This window comes from Ursus arctos, unplaced genomic scaffold, assembly GCF_023065955.2.
Source record: "Ursus arctos isolate Adak ecotype North America unplaced genomic scaffold, UrsArc2.0 scaffold_14, whole genome shotgun sequence".
Lineage (NCBI taxonomy): Eukaryota > Metazoa > Chordata > Mammalia > Carnivora > Ursidae > Ursus > Ursus arctos.
Window position 1 is genome coordinate 14,887,064 of NW_026622808.1, and position 27,190 is coordinate 14,914,253.

General features: G+C 57.9%; 1 protein-coding gene across 1 annotated transcript; it reads right to left on the reverse strand.

The window, feature by feature from the left end:
* Positions 1-528: 528 nt before the first annotated feature.
* Positions 529-22,209, reverse strand: MAP2K2 (mitogen-activated protein kinase kinase 2). The gene is made up of 11 exons (XM_026481082.4): positions 21,825-22,209; positions 18,129-18,339; positions 13,080-13,226; positions 8,760-8,837; positions 8,046-8,097; positions 7,836-7,960; positions 7,038-7,251; positions 5,115-5,179; positions 3,693-3,754; positions 2,503-2,548; positions 529-905 (listed from the first exon to the last, which is right to left on the reverse strand). Exons 1-11 carry the CDS (start codon positions 21,914-21,916, stop codon positions 795-797), a joined length of 1,203 nt encoding a protein of 400 aa, XP_026336867.1. The 5' UTR covers positions 21,917-22,209; the 3' UTR covers positions 529-794.
* Between the last annotated feature and the right edge of the window lie 4,981 nt (positions 22,210-27,190).

A 27,190-nucleotide genomic window follows, 5' to 3' on the forward strand; every position in this document is an offset into this window, starting at 1 on the left:
TGGGGACAGCGCGGGCTTGTCTGCTGGGTCTGCGGGGCTTCTTGACCATACCGACAGCTTGGAAGCCCACCACTTCCCTTCTGCCAAGTGTCAGCTCAGCAACTGCCACCAAGAGTCCGAAGCGTCTGTCCCTGCAGCACAGGAGGGCACGAGCGGGTCCCTCCTGGGGGCAGGTCAGCGGCATGACAAGAGGGGGGAAGGGAGTGGACCCCATGGCCGCCAATGGGCGCTCCACCTCCAGGGGTGGGCATCGGGCGAGGGGACGACCTAGGAGAGCAGGGTGGTGGCACCTTCCTTTCTTTTGGTGAAAGACGTCAAGGTCTAGAGGTCCCCCTGAGACTGCGTCCTTGGAAACAGCGAAGCCAGTTCCTGTGCCTCCCCCACCCCGCTGCTCTGCCCCCAGGAGGGCAGTGGGCTCACGGCTGGGGCTGCCCTCCAGGGGAGCTCTCCCGCCCTGGGGCTGAGCCAGAGCTGACCACCCCCCCACCCCCCGCCCAAAAACAAACGGAACAAGAAGTACAATGGGCACAGTTTGCTTTTTCTTTCCCTGTTTTGTTTTAAACCTAAGAAGCAGGTCTGAGAAGACCCCACGAGCAGCGTCACCCTCCCTGGGGACCGGAGGCCACACCAGCTGGGACAGGCAGTAGCGAGGCTCAGTGTCCACCGCGGGGTATGCGGGCGGCTCCGCGGAAGGCGGAGGGAGAGGCGGGCCGGGGAGAGGCGGCGCTGGCCTGTCCTGGGCGGGAGGGGCGGGGCGCGGGTGGAACGGCGGGCAGGTCACCCGCAGGACCCCATCACACGGCGGCGCGCGTGGGCGTGCTGGGCTGGTTCAGCCGCAGCGTTTTACACAACCAGCCGGCAAAATCCACTTCTTCCACCTCGGACCGCTTGATGAAGGTGTGGCTCTGCAAGGGGAGGGGAGCGGGTCAGGAAGCACAGCCGACCGGAGCCGGCCAGGGCGGTGACGCCACGCTCCTCAGGCGCAGGTCACCAGCCAGCACCACCGCCGTGGGGCCCGCCACACTCTGGGGGGCTGAACGGTGTCCCTGGCCCCCACCCCCTCGACGCCCAGAACACCCCCGTCGTGAAGCCCACAAAGGTCTCCAGACACCGCCCTGTGTCCCCTGGGGACAGAGCCGCCCCTGGGTAAGAACATCGGATCTGCGATGGGAGCCACTGCGACAGAAAGTTCCTGACATGTCCTGTCTGGTGCGGCGCCCCTGACGCAGGGCTCGCGGGGTGCGCTGGCTCGTGCACCCGAGAGCGCCGCATGTGGCCCGGCGCTTCCCGCAAAGATGGCTCGGCACAACAGGTTCCTGCCTGAAGGCTGGGGGGCGGGGGGCGCGGGTGTCCCTGCAGGGTGCGCGGGAGGAGGTCCGGTCCCCCACGAGACGCCCAGAGGGGGCGGGAGAGGCCAGCCTCGCCTTCCCAACGGTCAGCAGGAGCTTGGGGGCAACCGGGCGCAGGGCTGGACTCCCACGGTCTGGGGCAGCAGGAGGGCCGGTTTTAAGTCGGCCCCACAGAAAGCGGTGTAAGGGGGGCAGAGAGACCTGGGGGCCGCACGGGGACCTCAAGATCAAGGAGCTTGTCTAGGTCACGGATTTGTACATCTTATAATCAACACGCATCGGTGACATCACACGTGCCTCTAACACGTGACTGGAACACTCTGTACGACGGACACAACAAAGACTCTGGAAGAACGAGGGCACGCAGACCCTTCCCACGTGGTGCTCTCGGTGGCGCCCGCGACCAGGAGACGCTGGCTGTCACCGAAACTAACAGAGGAGGCAGGGCTAGAGGAGGCGCCGAAGCAGAGACCCAGGATGGGGACCAGCCAGCCGAGTGGGGCACGGGACGTGCCCCTGGGGAGCAGGACTGTCCCTTGCAAAGTGCGTGAGGTGGAGGCTCTTTGGAGGAGGCAGGGAGGCCAAGGTTCCCTTACTGGAAAGGCTGCGTTCTGACACTGAACAGAGGCTTGCGTTCTGCTGCCTGCACGCGCGAGACGGAGGACCGGCACCCGTGACTGGCACGGTCTCCTGTCGTGGAGGCGAGGGAAGGGGGGGCTGCCACAGGCATGGCAGGGGTGTGGGGGACGAGAGCTGGCGGCGGAGGGGGTTGAATGGGCCAGGCTCCGAGGCCACATCTCAGTGGCCCTGCAGCCCTGTCCCCACCCTGTCAGGGGAAGGGGAGTTTTGACGCCCACCTTGGCTCTCAAGGACATCAGACAGCATGGACTTACAGGGAGGCTGGCAAGCCCAGATCTCCCCGGCCTGTGGGGCCCCACCACTCCTAGTAACCCCCCGACCACAGGCACGGCTGGGCCACTCCATGTCTCCAGGAGCCAAGGGTGTCACAGCTGCTCTAGACCCTTCCCACTAATGGAGCCAGGAGACCACGGGGGCTCTCCAGCATGACATGGGGCCCAGGACAGCAGAGCTGGCTTGAGGGCTGGGGTCTACCCTCTCCCCGAGGTGAGCCAGAGCCCCCAGGATCACTTACCATGAGCATCTTCAGATCCGCTCGCTCTGCTGGGTTCTTTATTAGGCTGGAGAGGAAGACAGAGGATGGAAGAGACAAGGCAGGGCAGTTAGCCAGTGGCCAAGGGAACTTGCATTTTGAGCCGTGATAGGTGAGCCCTGTCCCCGTGCCTGGCCTATCTGAAGCCTGAACACAGCAAGGAACAGAATCCGCTCTGCTATCCCTTGGGAGTAGGGGCAGGACCCCTGGGGAGGAAAGGGCAAGGGTCTGAAACCAGGACAAGAGAGCAGGGGAAAGGCTGTGGGGACCCCCTGGCCGCTGCTCAGTCTGAGGCCTGGCAGCAACCACAGCCACACTGCTGATCAATCCCCCTAATTTGGGAGTCTGAATGTCAAAATGGAACTTTTTCCTTCAAGAAAGCAGAACTGCCCCTAAACACAGTTGCTCAAACCAGCCTGAGGCCAAATGGTGGCTGTTCAGAACCGAAAGAAAACTCGAGGGGCAGAAAAACATTTACACAGATCCCTGGATTCGTGCGGCAGCATGCTGCCCAGTGGTCGTGCAAAGGGCCAGGGGTGCCTTCACCACCAGGAGCAGGTTTGCTGCCGTGTGCGATGCAGCCCCCAGGCAGCGGTGAGGCTGGCAGACTCCACCCGGCCTGCTGTGCAAGACTGCCCTCAAGGTGACGGGGCGGGGGGTGGGGGGGCTGGGCCCCCTTCCTGCTCCAGAGCCCGCTCCCCTCAGGCCCATGCTGACGCATCGAGAACAGCTGGCCTCTTGCTAGAACCTGACTTGGAAGACTTATTTGGAAGCTGGTGGGTTACAGGGCTTGAGGGATTAGGAAACTGGGATGCCTGCTGGTGGAAGGCAAGGCGGGAATGGCATCACTTCCAAAGAGCCTGAAATCCTGGTGTGTTCTGGGCTTTGGGGACAGGATGGGGACAGCAGCTGGACACGACTCAGCAGCTTTGGAAAGGGAACCTATCTGGGTTCTCAGGTGAGCTCCAGGTGCCCCCCAGATGCCGCCCCCACGGGTAGTCCCGCCGTTAATCCCGACAGAGGGGCCCAGCCCAGGACCAGGAAGGAAGTGTGCATCTGGGTCGGCAGCCAGGGTGTGGGCAGCTGTCCCAGGAGGCAGGCAGGGCCTCCTGACGGCCTGGCACCACGCCCCGGCCCGCCCCGAGACCATGCTGGAGGCGGTGGCACCTTACCATTTATTTACAAACTCCTGGAAGTCCTGGGTGAAGACGCCACTGGGCAGCTTGGGAGGTGGCTGTGGGAGAGAGCAGAGAGGTGGGGGTCAAATGCTCAAGGATGGTTCCGGAATCACAGGGAGAAGGTGCTTCCCGGCCCTGAACCAGTGAGGACAGCATAGCACTTTTTGGGGGCACTCAGAAGGCACCTCTCCTGACCCCAGTCCCTTCGCTTTGCCAAAGGGGGAGCGCCCCCGACCCTCACCTTCTGGCAGCTTCCCTACTGGCCCTGCCGACTGCCCTGCCAACTTGGTCAGGCTCTTCTGGGGTTCTCTTTGGAAAGCTCTGGTTTCAGGATCACAGCTGGTTCGAGGGGAAGGAGAACAGGGCCCACCCATCTCCAGCAGGGGGTCTAGACCACTGAGAGGAGGGGAGGGGTGGGGCAACAGGTTCCAGAAGCCCAAGGAGCCTGGCCCCATACATATGTGCCCGGGTGGGGACAGCTGTGTGCAGGGTCAGGCCCTGTAGGGAAGGCAGTGGGCAGACTGCCCGGTGAAACCCACGGGCCTTCCTCCACGCAGGGATGGCAGGTGCCGGCAGCTGCCTGGAAGGACCTGCTTGCTGTGTCCAGGTGTGGCTGCCAGGTGCGGGGCAAGCTGTCACCAAAGCCAGCCCGTCCTGTTCTGTCATCACTAGCCCTGCTCCGAGCTGCTCACCCCAACGTTCAACCCTAAACCAAGCCAGTGCCAGAGGCCACCCGGCCGCCCCATTTCTCTGTCCTGACTCTGAAGCGCCCCGGAAAGCACACCTGGGCCCACAGAAGGCCCAGGAAGGGTGACTCAGTGGGACAGGGAGTGGGGCTTTGGGGCAGGTCCCACTCTGCCCCTTCCCAGCTGCAGACCCGAGGAGGCTGTCCCCATCCTTCCACCTCCACGACGGAACAGCCCCACTACCTGCGCTCACCGTGGTGAGGAAGGTCGGGAGGGCCGGGCCCTCTGTGCCTCCCTCCCTGAACTTGCCCTCAGGAAGCGGATCACTCACGACTGCACGCGCACGGACCCCAAGAGGCACACAGAGCTACAGGGGGGCAGCTCCGGGGAGGCAGGGGGCTGGCTCCAGGGCCTGGGCACTTGGCTACAGCCTTGGTGGGGGGGCTGCGGCAGGAATCCGGGGTTTGTCTTTACCCCCCCCCCCCCAACATGAACATACGGGCGCGTCAACTCCTCTTGGGAAGTGGTGGACTTGCGCGGTATGGCAGGAAGGCCACACGCTTCTACCCCTGCTCACCAACCGCAGCAGAGACGGCCTGCCCCGCCCCCCACCCCTCCCCAGCAGAATCTGGTCTACGTGTGGAATTCCCTTCATTTGGGTCACGAATTCCGAGTCCAACGGCTTAATCCGCCCACATGAAGATGGGCCAGAGGGGCCTCAGGTGCACACCTCGTTCACGATATAGTCCAGCAGCTCGAAGATGGCCATGGCCGGCCGGCTGTCCGTCCCGTGACCTGCCAGGGCAGAGACAGAAACAGGGGTGAGGCGGGCATCAGCCGAGTACCCTTCCCCTGACACTGGCCTAAACCAGGGGAGGCACCCTGGCGGGCTCCTCGCCACTGAGCTTGCTTCTTGGGAAAGCAGCTTCTCTCTGAGCCTCCGGTGAATTAACAACACAAAACAAAGCAAAAGCCAAAACGAACAGGAGCATTTTTCTGAGAAGTCACACATTTGGCCCGGTGCTGCTTCCAGGCACACAGGCAGGGCATGGGGGGTGGCGCTGACCAACGGCAAGGACGGCAGCGTGACCTTGCACGGAGCCGCGGGCGAAGGCAGCATCAGGCCCCAAATGCTGCCCAGAACGGACGAGTGGCTGGGGGTAGCTGACCCCTGTCTTCGACCCAGCTGGCTGGGGCTGGGTTTGGCAGCTGGACTTTCGCCTTCTGTCCCGTCCTGAAACGGGCACGCGGGCCGGGGCTGGGGGAGGTGCTGGCAGGCCAAGGTGGCCTGGCGTGGCCCGCCGCTCCTCCCTGCTGGGACGGGGCCGCAGCTGAACGCCCGCGATGCCAGGGCCCGAGGACACAGATGGGGCAGGAGGTGCTCCCCTCGGAGAAGTCAAGACACCCCGCGACGTGGGTCTGGCACCAGGAAAGGAGGAGGAGCTGGGCTTGAAAATACTGTGAAAGCCGCTGTTTGACAGCCCGTGTCCACCAGCAGTGAAGACACACAACACGGTCCACCACACATGGGGATACGTGGCCGTGTAAAGGAGCGAAGCGCCGACACGCGCTGCCCCGGAACGGACCCTGAGCCCATGACGCTCAGGGAGGGAACCAGACACAGAAGGCCCCACGGCGTGGGAGTCCACGTGTGTGACACGTCCAGAGCAGGCTCCTCCATGGACGGGAAAGGGGGCTCGTGGGGGCCGGGGACAGGGGGAGGGGATGGGGCTTCTTTTTGGGGTGATAGACTGTTCTGGAACTAGACGGTGGTTATGCTGGCACAACCTTGTGAAGATACAAAATTCCACTGAATTGTACGCCTTCAACCAGTGAGTCCCGTGGAGCGTGACGTCTATCTCAGTAAAGCTGGTATCAGCCCAGCGTAGCCCAACCGCACTCCACGCAAGCTCCTTCAGACTCACTTAACTCCCTTCCTGTCACTTGACTTAAAAAATAGAAATCAGAGTCCTAAGCGCTGCTTCCTAATTACACTGCGTCCGCCGTAACCCTTCCCCCTCGCCACCTCCAGAATGGTCAAAGGGTCAGCCTGAACCCCTCTGGCACTGGGAAGCCCCCCACCTCCCAGGGGACCGCTGCCAGCCCGAGAGTGCTCCGAGAGCCCAGCTGTTCCCCAGAGCCCCCCAGCCTCTTGTCCCCTCCCACACCGTGTGTCAGGACTGAGTCTGACAGGCCACCCAAGGACGTTCTGAGTCGTTACTTTCAGTTTCTGAAAGGCCTGGCCCAAACATAGCAGAACACTCGCTGCCGAGTCTAGGCGGTGGGCATACAGGTGGCTCGCTGGGCAATCCTGGTGGGCCTTTCTCTCCATTTAAACATTTCTGTGATGAAATGCCGGAAAACCCACCCAACCAGCGGCTTGGCTGAGAAGTTCACTTCCAGAACAACCCCCGGCCCTCCCCCAGCTGGCCACAACACACGCAGCTGCCCTGGACGGCAGCGGCCTTGGGAGCTGTCCCCAGAAGCCTCAGGGCCATCTGTGGCCTGCTGAGCGCAGTTAGCATGACCCGGGGGGACAGGTGGTGCTGAGGGGCCAGAGGGGAGGCAGCTGCCACTCCCCCCACTGGGCACGGCACTCCCTGCGTGCAGATCGCGGCCTGTCCGAGGCCAAAGTTCCAGAGTCAGCCCGTACCGCTAATGGGGCGTCCAGGGGGTCTCGGCCGTGGTGAGATGCTGTGAGGCTCTCCTTCTACCCCGTCCACCACGGGCCGGCCAAATATGGCCTCTAGCTCCTTGGCGTCCGGCGGGGGGATGGGGTACCTTCCGATGGACAGCTCCACCAGGGACAGGCCCATGCTCCAGATGTCCGACTGCACAGAGTAGTGAGTGCCCTGCAACCGCTCTGGCTGTCGGCGAGAAAGAGCAGAGAGACGCCCAGATGGATGCTGGGGCCTAGGAGCACTCGTGGGGTTCCCCCTGCAGCCCCATCCGGGCCCGGGCCACCCTCCAGACACCCAGCAACGGAAAGAAAGCAACTCCATCTCCACCCTGCGCCTGCCGTGGGTCTGCGAAGCTCCCAGCCAGCGCTGACAACAGCACTCAACATCCAAACCATGGGCCGTTTTGGAAAAGGATGACCGGCCCCGGGAAAGGCAGTGGGGTGCCTCCTTTTCCACGACAATCCCAAGACTAGCTTCTGAGAGTCTGCTCCTGAGATCACCCAGACGTTCCCTAAGATACGTGGGGGGTGGTTCCTTGACTGCTCTCCTGGACTAGTCTCTTCCTGCTAGCGGGAAGCCAGCAGGCACGCATTTCCAGAGAACACCCTGAGCGAGCCGACAGCTGAAGCGAGAATCTGGACGGAAAGGAACTGAGCAGAAACACAACGTGTACTCCGGAGAGCCGCAGGCTTCGGAAAAGCTTCTGGGAAACAGGGAAGAGCTGGCGGGGCAGGGGAGGGAACAGGCGCCCTCGCGCCCCGAGGACTTACAGACATGTAGGACCGGGTCCCCACGAAGGAGTTGGCCATGGAGTCAATGAGCTGTCCGCTCACCCCAAAATCGCACAGCTTAATCTCCCCTCGGGAGTTGACGAGGATGTTGGAAGGTTTCACGTCTGAGGGCAGAGCCAGCGGCAGGTGAGGGGGGCCTGGCCCTCCCACCAGCCCCACCTGGCCCCCGGGCGCCCCCATCCGGCTCACCTCGGTGCATGATCTGGTGCTTTTCCCGGAGATACGCCAAACCCCGGAGAACCTGTGGGGAGCCCGGGGGACGGGTCAGCAGGGCAGCGCCGTGGGCAGACCCAAGGGGCCGCTAGTCTGGGACGAGTTCGGGGAGCCCACAATGAGGGGTGGGGGCAAGTGAGAAGAGCGGCAGGGACGGCCATACCGTCCCGGGCCAGCAGGCAGATGCCCGGCTCAACCACCCTCACCCACCGCCCACTGCCCACCTGCCACCAGGTGCTCAGCAGGGACTGGGCCAGGTCTGCAGCCCAGCGGTAAGGCTGGGAGTGGACAGCCCGGCTGCCCTGCCCTGAAGGTCACCCAGGCCCAATGGGCATTCTCTGGTGAGTGCTTCTGTGCTGGGTTTACACTGAGGCCCTGCTGTTTCAGCAAGGGATGACGGCACTGTGGATCCCGCGCGGCTGAGACCCAGCCACTCGGGCCCCATGCACCCCTGACATCTGTATGGGGCAGGGAAGCATCACTCCCGTTTTATGCGCCACGAGATGCCACTTGCCAGGCCCGCAGCTGGCAGAGATGGGCGTGGGCTGCACTAGCTGGCTTCCAGGGGCTGCTCCAACTCTGGCCACGTGGAAGGGGGCGGGGTAAGAATGAACCCAGGAAGAGCACAGGGCCAGAAGCGCGTGCACGCACCCCAGTGCTGCGTGGCCTAAGGGGGCCAGAGCCACTTACCGCAATGCTGACCTTCCCCAGGATCTCCTCGGGAATTCTCTTGGCTTCTTTCAACACCTGGTCCAGAGAGCCGCCGTCCTAGGGTCAGCACAGAAGAGAAAAAGCAAGCGGAGCTGAGCAGTCGGCCGGGCGGGGCTTGCAGGGCAGGGGAGGGTTCCCGAAGGGACACCGGAGCAGCAGGTATAAAAGCGAAACATTTCCTGGTTCCCGGCGAGCTGGAGCTCAATTTCCTTCCCAGGAAACAGAGGCAAGACCACAGCCAAATGCAACCCGCTGGCCCTGAGCAGGGCCTCCCTCCGGCCCTGCCACCTCTGGGGCCTCAGGAAAGCCCATCCAGTAAGGAAGCAATGAGGGTGCCAGCACGCTCCCTCAGCAGCCCGGCCCGGCCTTCCGGGAACCCAGGCCCGTGACTCAGCCGCCCCTTCCCCGGGGTTGCCACGGCAGCAGCGGGCGGAGCGGAGCCGCTGGGCTTGCAACCAGAGCAACCGCGAAGGCGTCGGAGCTCGACCGCGGGCTTCTGGGGCCTGGGTTCTATTCCTCCCGGCCTGCGGCAGCCCTGCCACACCAGGGGACGGGGAGCCCAGAGGTGAGGCGCCAGGGCAGGAGAAAGCAGGCTGAGCCGCTGCTGCCCACTGCTCCCCTGTCCCCGGCCCCTGGGTCTTGTCCTGTGCTCACCGCCATGCACAGGTATGTCCTGCACAGGATGGGACACAGGTCCTCCCAGTCAGCTCCCCACCCCAGGCCTGGCCTCAAACCCACAGGTTACCGGACAGCAAACCTGGAGACCAAACCCAGGCCGGGGTCCCCGCCGGGTCCCCCGGGACGCTAGGTGGACACACTGAACCTCGGAGCAGGCGCTTTCTTTCCCATGCTGCTCCAGGCCACCTACAGCCCCACGGTTTTGGCCACCAGAGCAGAGGGGGTGGGGGTGGGGGGGTGAGCCTGCAGTCCCAGGGATGCCAGGGCCTCCTGTCTCAGCACTTCTGCCCCAGCCTTGCTCAGTTAGAAAGGCCGTGGGTGGGGAGTTCTAGAAAACCCAACGCACTGGAAGCTTGTACGACATGACTCTGGGCTAGCTCCAGACCGAGGGTGCGGGACGTGCACAGACGGTGGCTGTGCCCCAGGAGAAACCGGCGGCGGCACTGGCTGGGAGCAGCGCTTGTGGCTTAGCCCGGTCCGCCTGCAGGACCATGGGGAATGCCTTCTATTCTCGCTTCTCCCCGGTATCACCTCACCTTAAAAGAACACAAAAAATTCTTTTTAAACTATAACCCTGCTTCCCAACACAGCTCCTTTCATTCTGAACTCTTACGGAGCCATGACAGGTTCATAAATGAGGACGTCCGGGGGGAGCATCCACAGAGAGTCCGCGGCAGGCCAGGCCCTGCTCGGGGACCTCGCCAGCCAGCTCAAACGCCTCGGTGAGCACACAGCTCTGTTCTCTCTCTGGCTGGCTCTGCCCCACCCCACCGCTCGTGCCGACAACAGATGTCCCCAGACATGGCCCAGTGTCCTCTGGGGCAGGATCACCTCTTGATGAGACCCCCTGGTCCACACTAAGAAGAGTGTAAGTTGCTCAAGTCACATTGACAGGAAGTGGTGGAGATAGCAAACTGGGTCCCTCTGACCTCAAATCTCACACCCCGTGCGGTGTCACACGCTTTCATTCTGTGTGTGCTCCAGTAGTCGGGAAATTATACTTTCCTTAAGTAAGTGATACATAGATACCGTTTTATAAAAAGCTCAACATAGGGGCGCCTGGGTGGCTAATCAGTGAAGTGTCTGACTTGGTTTTGGCTTGGGTCATGATCTCAGGGTCGTGAGGTCAAGCCCCCCATCGGGCTCTGCTTACGATTCCCTCTGCCCCTTCCCCTGCTCACGCGCTCTTTCAAAACAAGAAAAACTATAGATCAGTAACACTCTTATCTCCCAAAACTTCCACTTGCCTTCCCTGAAGTGGGACTTCCAGATGCTTCTGTGTATTTCATATGCATCCAGAGGCACTGGGAAATACACGGTTTAAACACCTATCTAAGTGGGCTCACATCTTGCCTATTTTCTCCTCGGGGATCTTCTCCCTCGGCACACACACACCATCTCGTTTCTCGACCGCCAAGTGGCCCGGTATCACTCTCTACCTCTCCCTCACCAGCGGATGTGTGATTTTTCACTATTACAGAAAAAGGAAGCACGTGCTTCAGATGTGACCAGATCCCAAGAAATACCAACAGGTGCCTCTGAACAGTCCGCAAGCTGCCCCCCAAGATACCCACTGTCTGCAGGGTCCATGCCCGGAGTTGCCCCGGTGACAGCCCCAGGCCCCAGGGAAACCCCGGCTGCGTCTCTCAGCCCCGGACGCCAGCATGTGCTGGCCCGCTGAGTTCACCCTTCTGTGCTGAGTCTGGGCTGCTCGTCACCAACTTGGGGTCTTTGCTCGCAAGCCCGGGCTGGAATAGACCAGTCGGAAACAAGAGCCGAGTCATACCCAAACCTACGTAAAGATGAAGTCTCACCCCCTGCGCCCTGCTCCAGACGCCTCTGGAAGACTGGCTCCCCCCACCGCTACCCTGGCCCCAGGAGGCAGGAACTGGCACCTCTCAGCTCTACAGGCGGACGGGGGAGAACATGGTTCCAAGTCACTCCGTTAGGAGGTGAGCGGTGGGGTGCACACCTGACTCCAGGCTGTCCCCCAATATGGCACGCGAACGGAAGTCGCAGAAATGTCCCGTATGCCCGGAAATGCCCTGGGCGTGTGGTGCGGCTCCGGAGCGGATTGTGTGACATGGAGACACCATGGAGGGCGGTGGGGCAGGGGCCACCTCCCCCCTCTAGTATTTTACATCATTTTGTTCTCCTCACCCCTTCCTTGCCCGCAGCGCCCCCTCCTGCAAGCTCAGGGCTAACTTGAGGCACTGGAGCCCGGCGCACGAGGAGCGCTTTGAGCGTGGGTCCTTCCCCAGTGCGCTATTCGCTCGCTCTGCTGCCCTCCTACACCCGGCACAGAAGCGCACCAAAAAACCCAACTGGGAATCTGCAGAGGATGAGTACAATAAACCACTGGGATCGCCGGCACCTCCCCCTGCATCACTGTGCCTCGCTCCTCGTGCTGCTGGGAGGCAGACGCCTCACGCAGGAACCCTCTGCTTCATGGCCCCCGAGAACAGAAGCAGGAGGAGGGCCAGGCTGTGGCGCTCCCCCTCCTCTACGAGGCCAAGAGGCACCTCTGAACTCCCACCGCCTTCAGGGAGAACAGGGAAGGGAGGCGGAAGGCTCGCCTTGGATCGCAAAGTGACTCCCTGTCCTTTCTCACCCTAGGTGCTCGTCGGCAGGGACTGCCGGGCTGGTGGCGAAGCGCAGCGGGGCCGGGGTTGGGGGCCAGGGAGGGGCAGAACGGGAGGGCGGGAGCACCTTCTCTGAGCTCGGTCACCGCACGCAGCGACGATGCATTCCTCACGGGCGCTTGCTCAAACTCACTTCCTGCCTCCGTTACAAAACCGTCAGAGGGGACAGCGCCAGCCTGTGAGGCGTAACCGAAGCCGCCGGGCCTAAGGCCACCGCATCCTGGTTTTGCAAGGGCCCCAAAAGGCCTGAGCCTGGACAGCGGGGCGGCAGGCAGCCCCATACCTGACGAATCAGGCTCGGCAAGGGGTGGGCAGCATTTCCTCCCAGGGCCTCAGCTCTGACCACTTCTGCTTTCGTTACCCCCGATCCCACCCATTTCTGAGGTTCGAGACCAGAGTTTCTTAACAAGGGGGCTCATCGGAACCAACCATGGTGGTCTGAAACCAGATCGGCTCCCATATTCCATCCTGGAGCTCTCCACAGACCCGAGCTGGGCTGCCAAGCCGGGTCTCGCCTTCCACAGAGCGCCCAGATCACGGCTCTCTCCGCAGAGGGCGCTTGGAGCCAGCCAGCCAGGCTTTAACCACACGGGACCTCGGGCGCAGCAATTCCACCTTCGGGACCTTAGCCCCCCTCTCACCCGAGGACATTCCTGTGCTGTCGCTCCGGACAGGTCGGAAACAACCTGTGTCCGCCACCAAGACAGTATTTGATAAATGACCTTACAGGCACACACCGCGGCCCGAGCACGGACAGTGGGGAAAACGACGCCGGCTCCCTGCGTGCCAGCGGGGAGCGGCTTTCCCCAAGTGTGCAGGGAGAGGCCAGGCCAGAAGGGGGGGAGTCTCGTGCTTAGAGAACCAAGGGATCCATGCGCACATGCCTGCACGGCACGGAGCATCTCCAGAAGGAGCCCTTGGAAACAAGTGCGCTTTGCGTCTGAGGACGCGGCTGGGGCGGCGGGTGGCGCGCGCTCACCATGTGCTCCATGCAGATGCTGATCTCGCCGTCGCTGTAGAAGGCCCCGTAGAAGCCCACGATGTACGGCGAGTTACACTCGTGCAGCACCTGCAGCTCGCGGATGATCTGGTTCCGGATGGCCGGCTTGATTTCCAGGTGGATCAGCTGCGGGGGAAAGGGAAGGGGACTCACAACCAGGCCTCTGAGGGGCCCAGAAGGAGGGGGCTTTGGTCCCCCGCCCTTGATATGCTCACAGCAGCACTCAAAACCGTGCAATCCACTCTGACGCATTTATCTAGAGAACAAAACAGTCTACACACAAGCTGGCACACCTGTGTTCATGCAGCAGGACTCCCAACTGCCGAAGCGTGGAAGCCACCCCAGCGTCCGCCCACAGGTGAACAGATAAGCACGCATCCACACCCACCCACACCCCCACACAGGCACGCTACTCGGCCAGGAACAGGAGTGAGGCGCCCACACGCGCTGCCCCGGGGACAGACCCCACGACGCTCAGGGAGGGAACCAGACACAGAAGGCCCCGCGGCGTGGAAGTCCACGTGTGTGACACGTCTGGAACAGGCTCCTCCATGGACAGGAAGGGAGCTCATGGGGGCCGGGGGCTGGGAGGGGGATGGGGAGTGACGGCTGATGGGGACAGGGATGCTTTCTGGGGAGATGGAAGGTTCTAAAATAGACAGTGGTGATAGCTGCACAGCTGCGTGAGTGCACCAAACACCGAATGATGTATGTTTAAAAGGGTAAGCGGGGGCGGGAGGTGGAGCCAAAAAAAAAAAAAAAATATATATATATATATATATATACACATATATACACAAAGCAGTAAATGGTACAGCAAGTACCCCAAATCCCAATAACGCTGTTTTAAAACAAACCTCAATGGAGCAAACATTTTCACTTGATAACCGGGGAGCTCCATTAACAGGAATTCTCTTCCACCCAACTGTACAAAGTACCGCCTTTCCTAGGACCCAGACCTGGGACGCCACTGACCTCAGCCCCTCTCAGCCGGGAGTCTGCTTCTGGAGCCCTTCCCCCTCCAGGCTGTTGACGACACAGAGGGAGCCTCAGGCCGCCACCCAAGGTGGCTCTTAGCTCCCCTTCCACCTGAGTTCAAGTCAGCAGAGGGGTGGGGGGGGTCACAATGTACAAACAGGAAAAAACCCGAGGAGTGTCTGGAGAGATGCAGGACACAGCTGACCAAGCGCCAAGAGCAATGCCCAGCAGGAAAGAGGTGAGGCCGGGGCTCCACATCCTGGCCACTTAGAATCTCAGCTGCTCCGACCATTGCGATAGGACAAGAAAAAGGTGATTTCCACCCGCCTGTCAGATCAAGGGTGTCCGAACCAGTCGCCACAGATCCTGCATTTCATTGGAACCCTGTGATGGGGAGAGGGAGGGGCAAAGACTTGCTCAGAGGGGACACGCGCCTGGAAGGACAAGTGGGAGTTGGCCAGATGGACGTGGTGGGGCTGAGTGTTCCAGGCGGGGGCACCAAGGCACGAAGAGGCGTGCGCCAAGTTTGGGGAGGCACACAGTATGTGTGGGGAGCAACACCCGCTCCCCAAAGACCCTGGCCACCTTGAGAACTGTGGAAGGTCCTAGTGGAATGGTGCCCAGGGCTTCTCGCCACTCCCAGCAAAGCTTCACGCCTCCACCTGCAAAGGCAAGCTCCGGCCATGGGTTCCAGGCCCTGCACTCCCCCAGTCCTCCCCCCCGCCCCGCAGTAGAATCCGGGGATGCTCTATCCTCTGGTGGGACCACACCCGTGAGCTGATACTCAACAGGCACCATGTGACATGCTGGGTCTGAAAATGAAGCACTGCTGTCTGCATGGAAGGCTGCTCTCAGAAGCCCGGGAAGGACTCGTGGAGGCGCTCGGACGGGCCGTGCAGGCTGATGGAGGCCCGCACCAGCCAACAGAAATACAGTCAGGCTCGTGTTTAATTTTAAATCTTCTAGCTGCCACGTTACAAAAGTACAAAGAAACAGGTGAAGACACTTTTTTCACGTATTTTAACTCAATGCAGTATAGAAAACATTACTTTCAACACGTAATCCGTGTAAATTAATGAGATTGTCCCATACTGAATCCTTGAAATCTGGCATCGTGTTTCTTTGCACAAACGGCACACCTCAGCTGGACTGACCGCATCTCAAGGGCTCCGTGCACACGGCTGACCAGGGAGGCTGCTGTGGACGCTGCACTTCTGACCAAGAGCTTCGAAGGAGCCACAGATGAGTGACCGGGCTGGGGAGGGAGAGCTCTACAGGCTTTGTGCAAGAGGAAGGGGTAGGCAAAGGTGGGCAGCACTGAACAGAAACCCAGAGGTCACTGGAGCAGGGAGTTGGGGCCTTTCATGTGAAGTAAGGCAGAAGCTTTGGGGAAAAATGCAGTCGAGAGGACGCAGGGGCTCATGGGCCCCTTCTATCGGGCCTGTAGAGCGAGCCTTCCAGATCAAGTAACGCTGAGAGCACAGGAGGAAAACGCAGGCACGGGAAGCAAGGGGCGTGTTTCTGAGCAGGCGTGGTCACACATCCCCGGGGACGGCTGCGGCGGGGACAGGAGAACCCCCCCCACCTGCAGTGAGGAGCAGTCAGGTTCTGAGAGGCTCAGTCCTGTTTCCAGGGGCACACGGCTCCCAGATCACCCAAACCCACGCTCTCTCCATGCCACCACCCTGGGGTCACCCACACTCCAGGAGCTGGTTACAGAGGGATCGCACGACGTGTTCAAACCCAACACCAAGCCCGTCTAGGAGTTTAAGGCGATTTCTACTGCAGAATGGTGGGAGTGGTGGTGGGGGCTCTGGGGAGTACAACTAGGAAGAGAGGGAAATAAATTCTGGAGGTGAAACGATGACAGCTTCCATCAAGTCAGGGCCAAGTGCAAAGGGCAGACCCGAGAGGGTTTGATCCCAATTCAGTTGCCGCCCCACCTCGGCTGTTTTCTCGTGTGTCAAATGGAGCTTTTGCTCCACTGAAACCAGAACACAACACCGGCTCTGACACGGACTAGTCACATGAAGGATGGCAGCTAGGACCACGAAGTGGCAGGTCACAGGCCTCCATCAGAGGCAAGCACACACTCGGGGCCCGCACAAACGTGAGGCCCAAGCACGCTCCTCTCCCGCGAGTCCTGGGCAGTAGGGAGGCACGTGCCCAACACACACGCTGAACCCCTCGTACAGCTCCCCTGGCCCGAGCCACGCAGAGGTTTCGCTCCTCGGCTCTCAGGATGCAGAGGAGTCAGAAGGCCACGTGTGAGTCAAGAACACACTTACCATCCCATGTGACTGTAAAAATCGAGACCAGTTCACTCGGGGCTTACGTAACTGGTCTCCCTGCTCTCCCGGCAGGTCACACTGGCTAAGAAAATCCTCTGCCGATCGCAGGGGCCGCAGGGATGCTGGCAACAAAGGGTGCTGGCTCTCGGAGAAGCCCCACCCCAGCCCCCAGCTCCCAGCCCTGTGGCAGGCTGTACTTGGAGATCTGATGAGCTTACGTATTCGGAAAACACGGAATCCATACCCAGCACCTGGGAATTCAGAATCTACCGGGGCCAGGGAGGATCGAAGCCGATTTCTCCAAAACTACTTTGCCACGTCAACTTCCCATCAGTGCCCGCAACTGAACAAAGATAAACTAGCCTCGCGGGTGAACTGCCATTCCAGATGGGTTGAAAGGAGCCCTTGACTCCCGGGGACCGGTCGCAAGCTCCTGGGCCATCACGGAGTCACAGCCCGGAGCCGCACGACAGCCGGGTGGCCGGCCTTCTTGTTCAACGCGCTCACCAAGTGCTCGTGGGCACAGTTCCATTCCGGGTGCATACTGTGCCGGACGCGCAGCCGCTCAGGGCTCACACCACGGGGGAGCTTACCGTCTACGGAGAACAAAACTGGACGTCCTGCTCCCCCAAATCTCGGACCCACTTTCTTGTAGCTCTTTATTTTGAAAGACTTACGGAGGCTCGGGAAAGCTGTAACACCAGCAGCGTCCCGTGCAGCCTCCAGCCCGCTGCCCTCGGCAGTGTTTCCTCCAACCGAAGGACGGTGTCAAACCTGGAAGCCCGCATCAGGCAGAACTTATCTGGGTCCCCGGGTTGACACCCCCATATCTGGCTCCGAAGGCTTTCACAAAGCTATAGAGCAGCTCCCAGAGTCACACTTACAAGGCATGTCGGTGCCCCCTGGGCAACGGCTCAGCTGGCCTGGGGGCACTCTGAGTCCCCGATGCCGACCTGGGCCAGCACTCTGTTCATAGCTCCCCCCCCCCCCCGCCCCACCCTCCCCAGAATCTCGCGTCTGCTTTTCTATTCCCTGTTCACAGGGTGATGGCAGACCCGAGATTTCTGCGGTCTCCAGTTCAGGAGAGGCTGCCTGTGAGGGACAGAGCCAGGTCTGGGAGGGTGGGCAGTGCTCTGGGAACAGGAGAAATGGCTGCAGCGCGAGGTCCCAAGCGAGAGCCAGAGCAGCACCCCCAGGGAAGTCAGGGCAGCACACACCACCCGGGCATGGGGCGGCCGGGTTTCTGAGCACACGACGTAAGAACTACAGGGGCAGGGGCTTCCAGAAAGAGGCAGCTTTCTATGCCTGAGAGAACATGCCTGTAGGAGCTAAATAATGTGTCGCACGAAGTCCCCTGGTTCTGTGTCTGGAAGCCACTATCCCCAAAGGGTCAGATCCTCCCCTTCACCCCTCCATCTCGCAGGGAGGATTCTCGACCACTTAGCTGGGAGCCCGGGTGAGGGAGCCAGCCCGGAACAGTCCGGATGTTTCTGAGAACTGGAGTCTACGTCCTGGAGGGCAGAAGCCAGGGACGGAAGGCAAGAGTTGCTCAGGGCAGATGGGCACTGCCGTGTCCCAACCAGAGGCCAGCTCTCCCTGAGGACAGGGCGAGTGCCAAGCGCTCCAAGCCCAGGGGCCAATCAGAAAGCAGAGGCCTGCACCTTTCAAACCTATCTCCCGTTTCCAGGGGGACCTGCCCCACCGCACGCTGCAGCAGGGCACAGGGATGGAGCGCCTGCCCTCACCGACTGCCTCTCACCTTTCTCGCCATGATGAGGCCGGAAGGTCTGTGCTGGACCTTGGTGACCACCCCGCCGTTCCCGGCTCCCAGCTCCGAGATCCGTTCGAAGTCATCGTCCTTGAGCTCCCCAACCTTGGCCTTCTGGGTGAGGAAGGCTTCCAGTCGCTTCTTCTGCTGCTCGTCGAGTTCTAGCTCTGCTAGCTTCTTTTGGAGGTCCACCAAGTTTGCTCTGCAAAGACCCCAAGGGCAAGGGCTAGTGAAGAATGTGCAGGCTATGGAAAGATGATCGGGCCTGGCCAAGCTTACGGCGAGGTCGCTGTGTGGCGGGTGTGTGGCTGCAAGGACGCGGGGATGGATCAGACGCCACCCCCTCCCTCAGGACCAGCTCTGGTTCAGTGGTGCTCGTCTCAGAACAAGGGGCCCCCATTCCTGACACGAGGACTCCAGACTACGTTGGAAGGAGACGCAGGAATGGGGGAGGCCGAGCCACGGATCAGGCAAGTGAAGGCTCAGGCCAGGACAGAGGAGCAAACTTGTCCTGAGTGGTCGCAGGGCCAAGAACAAGAACCAGCAGGCAGAAGACAGAAGTTGCAGGATGCGCGCCTTTAATGCATAGGAATGACCGTGGGCGCTTGAGGAGAAATGAAGAGGGGCAGAAAGCAAACAGCGCAGACATTCCCAGGCCATGCTGTTCAGCCAGCGTGCTCGTGTATAACTCGAAACGTTAAGCATTTCTATGCACAAACATCCCTGGAGCCGGTCGGTAAAAAACCAGCCCGGGTGGCGCAGTCAGTTAACTGTCTGATTCTTGATTTCGGCTCAAGTTACGACCCCGGGGTCGGGAGAGTGAGCCCCGAGTCAGGCTCCATGCTCAGTGCGGTGTCTGCTTGGGGTTCTCTCCCTCCCTCTCCCTGCCTCTCATTCCTCCCTCCTCACCCCTGCTCTCTTGTGCGCTCTCTCAAATAAATAACTAAATCTAAAAACAAAAAACACCCAATCATGTACACTGCATTTTATTGGGCGATTTGAGGAAATTTCCCAAGGAATTTTGACAGTAAGCTATTTTCACTAATGCTTTGACTTTGAACCAAATCCTGGAGTCAAAAGCAGCTCCCTGGAACAGGCGGGCAGACGTTAGCTCAGCGCACACAAGGACTAACCCGGTGCTGTCCAAAAGAAATAGTATAAAAGTTACATGTGCAAAAATTTTCTAGCCACGTTAAAAAACGTTATCAGGCGAAATTAATGTGTTCAACTTAACCCACCAAAGTATAAATTTCAATATGAAATCAGAATAAACAAATTATTGAATACTTATTTTCTTTTTTCTTCACATAAAGTCTTTGGAATCTGAAATGCATATTATACTTTCAGCTCCCCTGAATTTGAACCAGCCACATTTCAAGTGCTGGCGGTGGCCAGGGGCTGACTGGACCAGACAGGGTAGGTAGCTAAGAAAAGTCTCCAAAGGACCTCGGGTGATCCCCAGCCACCAATTTCTGAAGGCGTTTCCAGGTTGACCCTAACCTGGGGGAGACCTGCGGGGGGATTCCAACAGGGAATGAAGGGGGAGACTGGAGCTCTCTCAGGAACCTTCCAATCCTCAGATTCGAACGTAACTAGGCTAGAGCTTAGAGGCTTGAGCGAAGGGGCACTGGCTGGGAAGGAGACGAGGGAAGTCATCTGAGCTGGTAGAGCAAAGCTGCTGCTAGCAGGCAGGGGGCTAGGTGCCACTTCCTGAGCACACAGCAGGGCTTTACAAACACCACTTTTTTTCACTCTCGACATCTTCCTGGGAGGTGGGTATCTTGTAGTCCCAGCCCACGCAGGAGGGAAGAGGCTCAGAGAGGTTAAGTAACTCGTCTCTGGGTCACAATGCAAGGAAGTGGCAGTGCCTGGAATCAAACCTGAGTCCTTCCTCATTGCAAAGCCCTGTTCATCATGGCATGATGCTGAGCCAGGGCTGTGGGCCTACTAGGTGCTCCCTGATGTCTGGTTAAACAAAGACCTGATGAGGAAGGGATGGAGGACGGAGGAGGGAAGGCAAAGGAATGAATGTGTATGAAAAGCTTCCTTCCTAAAGGGCTGAAGAGGTGGCTTTTGAGGCCCGACTCTGCAAAGCTGTCTTGCACTGCCCTACGATCTCAAAGATGCATTCTGGAGTCAGCTGATTAATCCACTTTACATTTTAATAGCAACCCAGCTGTGGTTATTAAAAAAAAAAAAAACCCTGGAATTCCAATGGCTGGCTTTCTCTGCGGGGGGAGTTCTGGAAGGGATGGAAAGCAGAAACCACGTAAAGAGAGAGGAGAGAGAATGAAGAAGGTGCTCTCCTGTGAGAAGAATAAGCAGCAGACTTTTGAAAATAAGGAACAGGTCCCCATGCTGAGCTGCCTGCTCAGAGACAGAGAAAGATGTCAACTTGCACCACAGGCATCAGACTCTCTCGCCCAGGGCACAGGGGCCAAGTCCCCTGAGAGGTGCCGCACACGCTGCTCCCCTGTCACACCTGGTTCTCAGGGGGTCACACCACAAGCACAGCAAACAGACCCCAGCCAGGGCCTCTGAAAACGTCCTGCTCCTCTTTAGCGTGGGGAACAGGAGTGGGGAGGTCACAGGGACTTCTTCCCTGGCCAAGGGGTCACCATCGCTTGATCTCGCAAATGTGTGTCCCTCCCACAATATGATTCCGTCTGTCTCGAGACCCCACTGTCCCAGATGCTCCTGTCTGTCCCTTCCCCCCAAGTCCTCCTGTCTGCTTCGGTGCCTGCAGCTCCAGCCCCTAGAGGCTCCTTCTCCTCCTCCCCACCAGGATCCTGCAGCTGACCTCACTACTCAGGGGCCTCACCTAGCCCTGTCCCCTTAGAGACCGCTCAACTAGTCTTCTCCCCTCAGGGGGTCCTCGCTCATCTTACCCTTCAGGGAGCCCTCAACCACCCTTCCTCTGGAGGGACCCTTGCCCCCATTCCTCTCCTCCCAGGAATCCCTTCACCCCATTCTTTGGTATGCAAGGACCTCCACCCTCCACCTCAAACTCAGGGACCCCCCCTCTCCAATTTCACTACTCAGGGGTCCCATACTCCATCTTTTCCCTCGGGGACCTCCCCCTGCCTTGATTTACCACTCAGACTCCTCCCCCCATCCTCTCTGGGCAGGAACCGTCCCTCAACTCCACCTCACTCCTCCAGACCGCCCACCCCATTGTCTTCACTCAGAGACCCTCTCCCCAGACCACACTACATGCACCCCCTCTCCTGACCTCAGTCCTCAGGGTCCCACACCCCATCCTCTCCACTCAGGGCCTCCCTGCCCCAGCCTCACCACCCAGGGCCCCGCACCGCATCCACTCCACAGGGTCCCCCTCCCCTCAACCTCACTATTGAGAGCCCCACACCCCATCCTCTCCACTCAGGGACCACCAGGCCATCTTCACTCAGGGCCTTTCCGCCCCATCTTCTTCACTGAGGGACCCCCTGCCCCGACCTCGCTACTCAGGGCCCCGCACCCCATCCTCTCCATTCAGGGACCTCCTTCCCCCATCTCGCTACTCAGAGCCCCGCAACCCATCCTCTCCACTTAGGGACCGCCTCCCCCGTCCTCACCACTCAGGGAACTCCCACCCCATCTTCTCCTCTCAGATCCCCCCCTCCTACCGACCTCACTACTCAGGGACCCCCTCCCCTTCCTCACCCCGGCCAAGCCCGGCCCACTCACTCGGAGGCGCCCTCGCTGGTGGGGGACGGGCCCTCGGCGATGGCGGGGTTGATAGTGAGCGCCGGCAGCACCGGCTTCCTCCGGGCCAGCATCGGGGCTCCGCGGGCCGGCGGCGGCGGCACCTCTAACCGGGGCCCATAGGGGGCGGGCCGGGAGCGGGCGGCGCCGATGCGAGCCCGGGGCTGCGGCCGCGGCCTAGCCGGGCGCCGGGGCGACAAGTGAGGGCGTCGCTGCGGACCCGGGCCGAGGGGGGCCGAGGGGCGCCGGGGCTGAGGCCGAGGAGCCGCCGCCTCCGCAGAGGAGGCCGGTCCGAGGCTGACGCTGCAGCGGGAGCCCGGGAGGCCGAAGGCAGGGAGGGGGAGCGACGAGATTGCGGGCCGGTCTCTCGCGAGAGCCTGCGCAGGGAGCCGCGAGGCACCGCCCCTCACTGCGGCGCGTGCGCACCAGCAGGAGGCCGCCTTCCTGTGGGGAAAGGGGCGGAGACCTACCGAGGCGGTTCCCGGAGCGTGCGCACTCTCTCGCTTCCCCATTGCTCGTTTGCTCATGCGCCTGAGTCTCTGGGCGGAGGCGCAGGGGAGGTGGAGCCAGAGGGAGGCCTCTTAGGGGCTGATGGGAGTGGGCAGGTGCGCAGAGCTGAGGCCGGGCACCTGCGAGCCTTGTGGGTGCCCGACTGCGGCTACATGAGCCACTTAAATCCCCAAAAGTTGTGGGAGACTACTCGGAGTCAATTTAAGTCTTCTTGTCACTTACGGACACACAGCCCCCCGAAAGAAAGTTCATTTCAAAACATTTTTTTAAAGTTGTGGCAAATATATATAACATAAAATTTACCACTTAATATTCTAAGTGCATAGCTCAGTGGCATGACACACACTCACACTGTCGCGCAGCCACCCCCACCCTCCGTCTCTGGAAGGGTCCCCAGAAGCACGGACTCCCCACCCCCTGCCCCAGCCCTGGCTCCTACCATCTCCCCTCTGTCTCTGTGGACGGGACTCCTCTGGGGAACCTCAAATAATTGGAATCATACTGTTAAAAAAGAAACAACAGGCCGAAAATGGATTCACTCGTGTTAAGCCCCACATCAGCAAAACAAGACTTAATACCTAAACTGCAGTTTTAGCCTCTCCCAAGAATGTGACTTTAACTAGTCAATCTGGAATTACTAGTGAGGCAATCTGCCTGATAGACCCTCAGCCTTCCCCCAAAGGAAGGAGACTCTTGCCTGAAACAATCCACTCTTTGCTAGAAACTTCCTTTTTCTGCCTGCTTCTCCCTATAAAAACCTTTCCTTTTGTACAGCTTCTCAGAGTTCCTTTCTACCTGCTAAGAGGGGATGCTACTCATCTTATTAATCATTAATAAAGCCAATTCACTCTTACATTTACCCAACTGAATTTTGTTTTGTTTTAACAATAGAGTATTTGTTTTTGTTTGTGTTTTCTGTCTGCCTGATTTCACCAAGCATAGCTTCATCCACGTTTTAGCAGGTGTCAGACTTTCCTTCCTTCTTACAGCTGAATAATATTTCATTGTGTGGCTGGACCGCGTTTTGTTTAGTCGGTCATTCATTGTTGGATATTTGAGTTTTTCTACCTTCTGGTTGTTACATATGGCTTCTATGAACTCAGTGCACACATAAATGTTCAAGTCCCGCCTTTAATTCTTTTGGGGATCTACCTAGGAGTGGAATTGCTGGGTCGTATGGTAATTCTATGTTTAATTTTTTGAGGAATCATCATACTGGTTTCCACAGCAGCTACGCCATTTTATAAGAAAGGACACTTTAACGCCAATTAAAAAAAAAAAAAAGGAGGAATTCCTAGAATAAAGAACAGTCATTATTTAAATGCGCAAAAAGTTGACTTCACAATAATCTCACCAACCACATTGCGTTTCTTTTTGCCGCATCCCTGAGCTCCCGTGTGCATATCACGGTGGGGCGCACCTTTGGGAATCACGCTCTCTGCCAGGGGTCAGCCCCGGTCCCTTGGTTGCCCTGGCTCAGGCCTGTCGCTTTCTTGTGCAGTTCCCCATCAGTCATTCTTTCAGCCCTTCGGGTTATAGGATAGATACTGTGCTGGGCACCAGAAATACAATGTTTAAAAAATAGATACATGATATATGTATGCATAATTACAAAATGTAACAATGATTGAAAGTGCAGTAGAACTGTGGTTCTCCCGGCCGGAACTGCTCTGCATGCTTGCTTCTCCATTTCTACAACCTGAGCTTTTCAGGCGTTCCTCTGGCTGCTCCCACCCACTCACCCAGAGTTAGGGAGAATGCTTATCTGCCTTCAAATAATGCCATGACCTTCGCCGGCTCTGGGTTTTTCTACCTTCCTTCTGTTCTGCAAAATGATCTCTCCGTCATTATGTTTTATTTTAGGCTCTGTATACAGATAGTCTTTTCATGGAGCTGTAACTCCCGTATAATAAACGCACGGTTCTTGAATGTTCCATACCTTGAGCTTTTACTATGATTGTATGTACCCGTGTATGCATACCCGTGTAGCAAACAAGACGTAGAGCTTTTCCATCACTCCAGAAAATTTCCTCCGTGCCCTCTTCAGTTAATCCCCCCGGTTCGTACCAGCAGTGGTATGCTAGTAAATGTTTAACAGTGGGTTTTGAAACGAGGGACGGACTGGCAGACAGATGAAAAAGAGAGAGGGAGGGAGGGGGAGAGAGAGAAAGAGACAGGCTGATTTGTAATGTGTAGTATTCGCCCTTCCCCGTGGTGTAAATATTTCCACCGTGGCTGATTTTCTGCTCTCATGCAGTCGGAAAGAATGGTAGCCATTGGCACTGATAAGACAGGACAGGCCACCGCAAACCGCTACCCTACAGACACCCTGGAGTCTGATTCCTACCCCCGTACACTAGTTCTCCGTGTTCTAGAGCTTTGTAGAAATGGACAGCATGTCCTCTTTCGCGTCTGATTCTTTGGTCCTGCTCGATGTTTGTGGTCATCCGTGTGGCTGGTTGCGTCTAACTGCGATTGGTTCTGGTTCCGCGCTATAGGGTACTTCCCGGTGTATCCTCTGGGGATGGCCCTTCCCGCTTCTTGAGGATGAAGAGATCAAATCTTTCCTAATGCTCAGAATTGTTGGTTTCCCCTTGTTCAGGCTTGAGGGCTCAGCTCACAGGCCCCCTTCTCCATAAACGGGTTCTGCCAGTTGCTGCTAGCCCCCTACTTCCAGAATTTCTGATACACCCTGCCTCTTTCTGGCTTTTAGCTCTTGTCTTCCAACCCTCTGTACTGCTCTAACATCATGCCCTCCCCACAAGTGATGAATGTTCTGAGGGCAAGGAAGTTCTATCTGTGTCTTTCTCTCCCAGTCTAGCTCCTTGGGCACAGTTAAAGCTTCCTACATATAGGCTGCTTGAATGAACGTAATGGGTGTTTCTGTCCGGGGGGAACAAGTTTCCTGCTAGTCACGTGGCTCTCAGCGCTTGGTACAGAACACGAGCTTTTATTGTTGAGATAACAGTATACATTCGCGCCCTCTACCCTCTTTCCTATCACTGTTGGCAGGCACATTTTGCTCTGCAACCTCTCCCTGTTACATATCTCTGTACTTATCATTGATTCTAATCACAGCTCTCTTGGTACATCTGTTCCCCGGTCCCAGAAACCTGGGTGTCGCCTAATTCTGCCCCCAGCCCAGGAAATAAATTTCTAATAGCTTTGTGGATATTTGATCCAAGGTGACATTTGTCTTGCATTTGGGCACAACCTCATATTAATATCACCTGTGTACACTCTTCCTATCTCGAAATGCACCCTGAAATTCATCTTTCTCACCTGTACAATGGATTAACAAAAACAACGGTTGACATGACCCTTTTGGAAAGCAGTTTAGTACTATCTAGAATACATACAACTCAGCAATTCTACTCTCAGGTATTCAGCCTAGGAAACTCCTGGCTTGTACAACCAGGAGACATATACACAAATGTTCTCAATGGTAGGAATCTGGCAACTACACAAATACAAATCGATGGAAAAAACTATGTTCTAGAATAGTCTAGAATAGTCCCACTAAGAGATACTAAGCATCAGAAAACTCACAAGTGACAGCAACATAAAACAAACAAAAAAATGTCTTAGGAATATGGGGTGCCCGGCTGCTTCACTTGATACAGCAGACAACTCTTGATCTCAGGGTCATGAGTTCGAGCCTCGTATTAGGCATAGAGCTTACTTTAAAAAAATTAAACTCTTAGGGGCGCCTGGGTGGCACAGCGGTTAAGCGTCTGCCTTCGGCTCAGGGCGTGATCCCTGCGTTATGGGATCGAGCCCCACATCAGGCTCCTCTGCTATGAGCCTGCTTCTTCCTCTCCCACTCCCCCTGCTTGTGTTCCCTCTCTCGCTGGCTGTCTCTATCTCTGTCGAATAAATAAATAAAATCTAAAAAAAAAATTAAAGTCTTAGAAATGTAGAATTACAGAATATGTCTTTCTGACACCATATTTATAAAATGAAATTGGCTCAGCACCGTTAGCCATTGGGGAAATGCAAGTTAAAACCCTGACGAGATCCTGCTGTTACTGCATGCCATCGGAATGGCCAAAGTAAAAAGGTTGAAATACCAAGTGCTGGCGAGAATGCAGAGCAACTGAGACTCTCACATGTTGCTGGCGGGAATGCAAAAAAAGTACAGCTTCTCTGGAAAAATGGTTTAGTGGTTTCTTAGAAAGGTAAACACTTACTCTAGGACCCAGCAATCGCACTCCTGGGTTGTTTACCCAAGAGAAATGCTCTCTTAGTTTCACCCCACATCTGAACATGAATGTTCATAAAAGGTTGATTGGCAATAGACCCCAAACTGAAAACAACCCAAGTGTTCTTTGATGGGTAAACTGATAAACAAATTTTGGATTGAATGAGTAAAGAAAAAAATATATATATATGGATTAACTCCACACAATGGAATACCACTCAGTAATAAAAAGGAACAAATTGGATACACACATGAACTTGAGGGAATCTCAAAGGCATTACGCTGACGAAAGGAAGGTAATCGCAAAAATGACGCAGGATTCCATTTATGTGAGGTCCCTAGAGGAGTCGCATACATGGAGACGGGAAGTAAATGGTGGGAGCCCGGGGTGGGGGAGGGGCATAAAGAACCATTGCTTAGTGGATACTGGGTTTCCTTTTGGGGTGATGACAATTTTTTTTTAAAGATTTTATTTTATTTATTTGACAGAGATAGAGACAGCCAGCGAGAGAGGGAACACAAGCAGGGGGAGTGGGAGAGGAAGAAGCAGGCTCCCAGCGGAAGAGCCTGACGTGAGGCTCGATCCCAGAACTCCAGGATCACGCCCTGAGCCGAAGGCAGACGCTTAACGACTGAG